Source organism: Penaeus monodon, chromosome 15 (assembly GCF_015228065.2).
Source record: "Penaeus monodon isolate SGIC_2016 chromosome 15, NSTDA_Pmon_1, whole genome shotgun sequence".
NCBI lineage: Eukaryota > Metazoa > Arthropoda > Malacostraca > Decapoda > Penaeidae > Penaeus > Penaeus monodon.
In genome coordinates, this window is record NC_051400.1 from 14,750,285 (window position 1) to 14,750,988 (window position 704).

Below are 704 nucleotides of genomic sequence, written 5' to 3' on the forward strand. Positions count from 1 at the left end.
GTGCCATGGGTAAGATTTTGGACTTTCGTGTTTGTATATTCTTTGGATGCATTTGGGCTGAATTGTTGGTATATGTTAGGTGTTTCACTTTTCGGTTTTTAATCCTGATCTTTGTGAAGTTCCTATTTTTCAATTATATGTGAATGATATTTGAGGGATGTAAGAGTAAGCTGAGGTAAATAACTCGAAATGAGAGGCGATATGATATTATAGAGTGAATATGAAAATACTTGAAAGAAAACTCTGATTGGCATACTGTATAGTGTCTGCTGCAGATTGCATTAACTTTGGAATTCTGAATTGTGATTGATTTACTAAATATTATCTGCCACGCGTTATATAAACTTCGAATTTTGGCACTACATCTGCTGTATTATAAGCCTTCAACAGTTTTTTTTTCATATATCATAAATCTTCAAATTAAGTACTGCACCACATCCAACATCCCATTTAATGCCAGCATATAAATCAAATACCATGTCTGCTTCATACCTTCAGTGAAATCATCCACAACCAAACCGGGACTTCCTTCAGGTAAAGCCAAGAGCAGCGTAACCCCCACTGAAGGAGATGCGTCTCAGGCGAAGGCGAGAGGACCCCCTGTCGAGGAGCTGGTGCCCCCAGATGGCGGCTGGGGTTGGTTCATCGTGCTTGGTAGTGGTATCATGCAGGTAGGGAAGGTGATAAAGTTTTGTGTGATAAAC

General features: G+C 39.5%; 1 protein-coding gene across 1 annotated transcript in view; it reads left to right on the forward strand.

Moving 5' to 3' along the window:
* LOC119581769 overlaps positions 1–704 on the forward strand; it is a gene marked incomplete in the record, with an annotated part of 6,159 nt that overhangs the window by 1,680 nt on the left and 3,775 nt on the right. Inside the window, 1 exon segment of the mRNA XM_037929901.1 lies at positions 499–671. Within this exon segment, the coding sequence (XP_037785829.1) occupies positions 499–671 (173 nt within the window).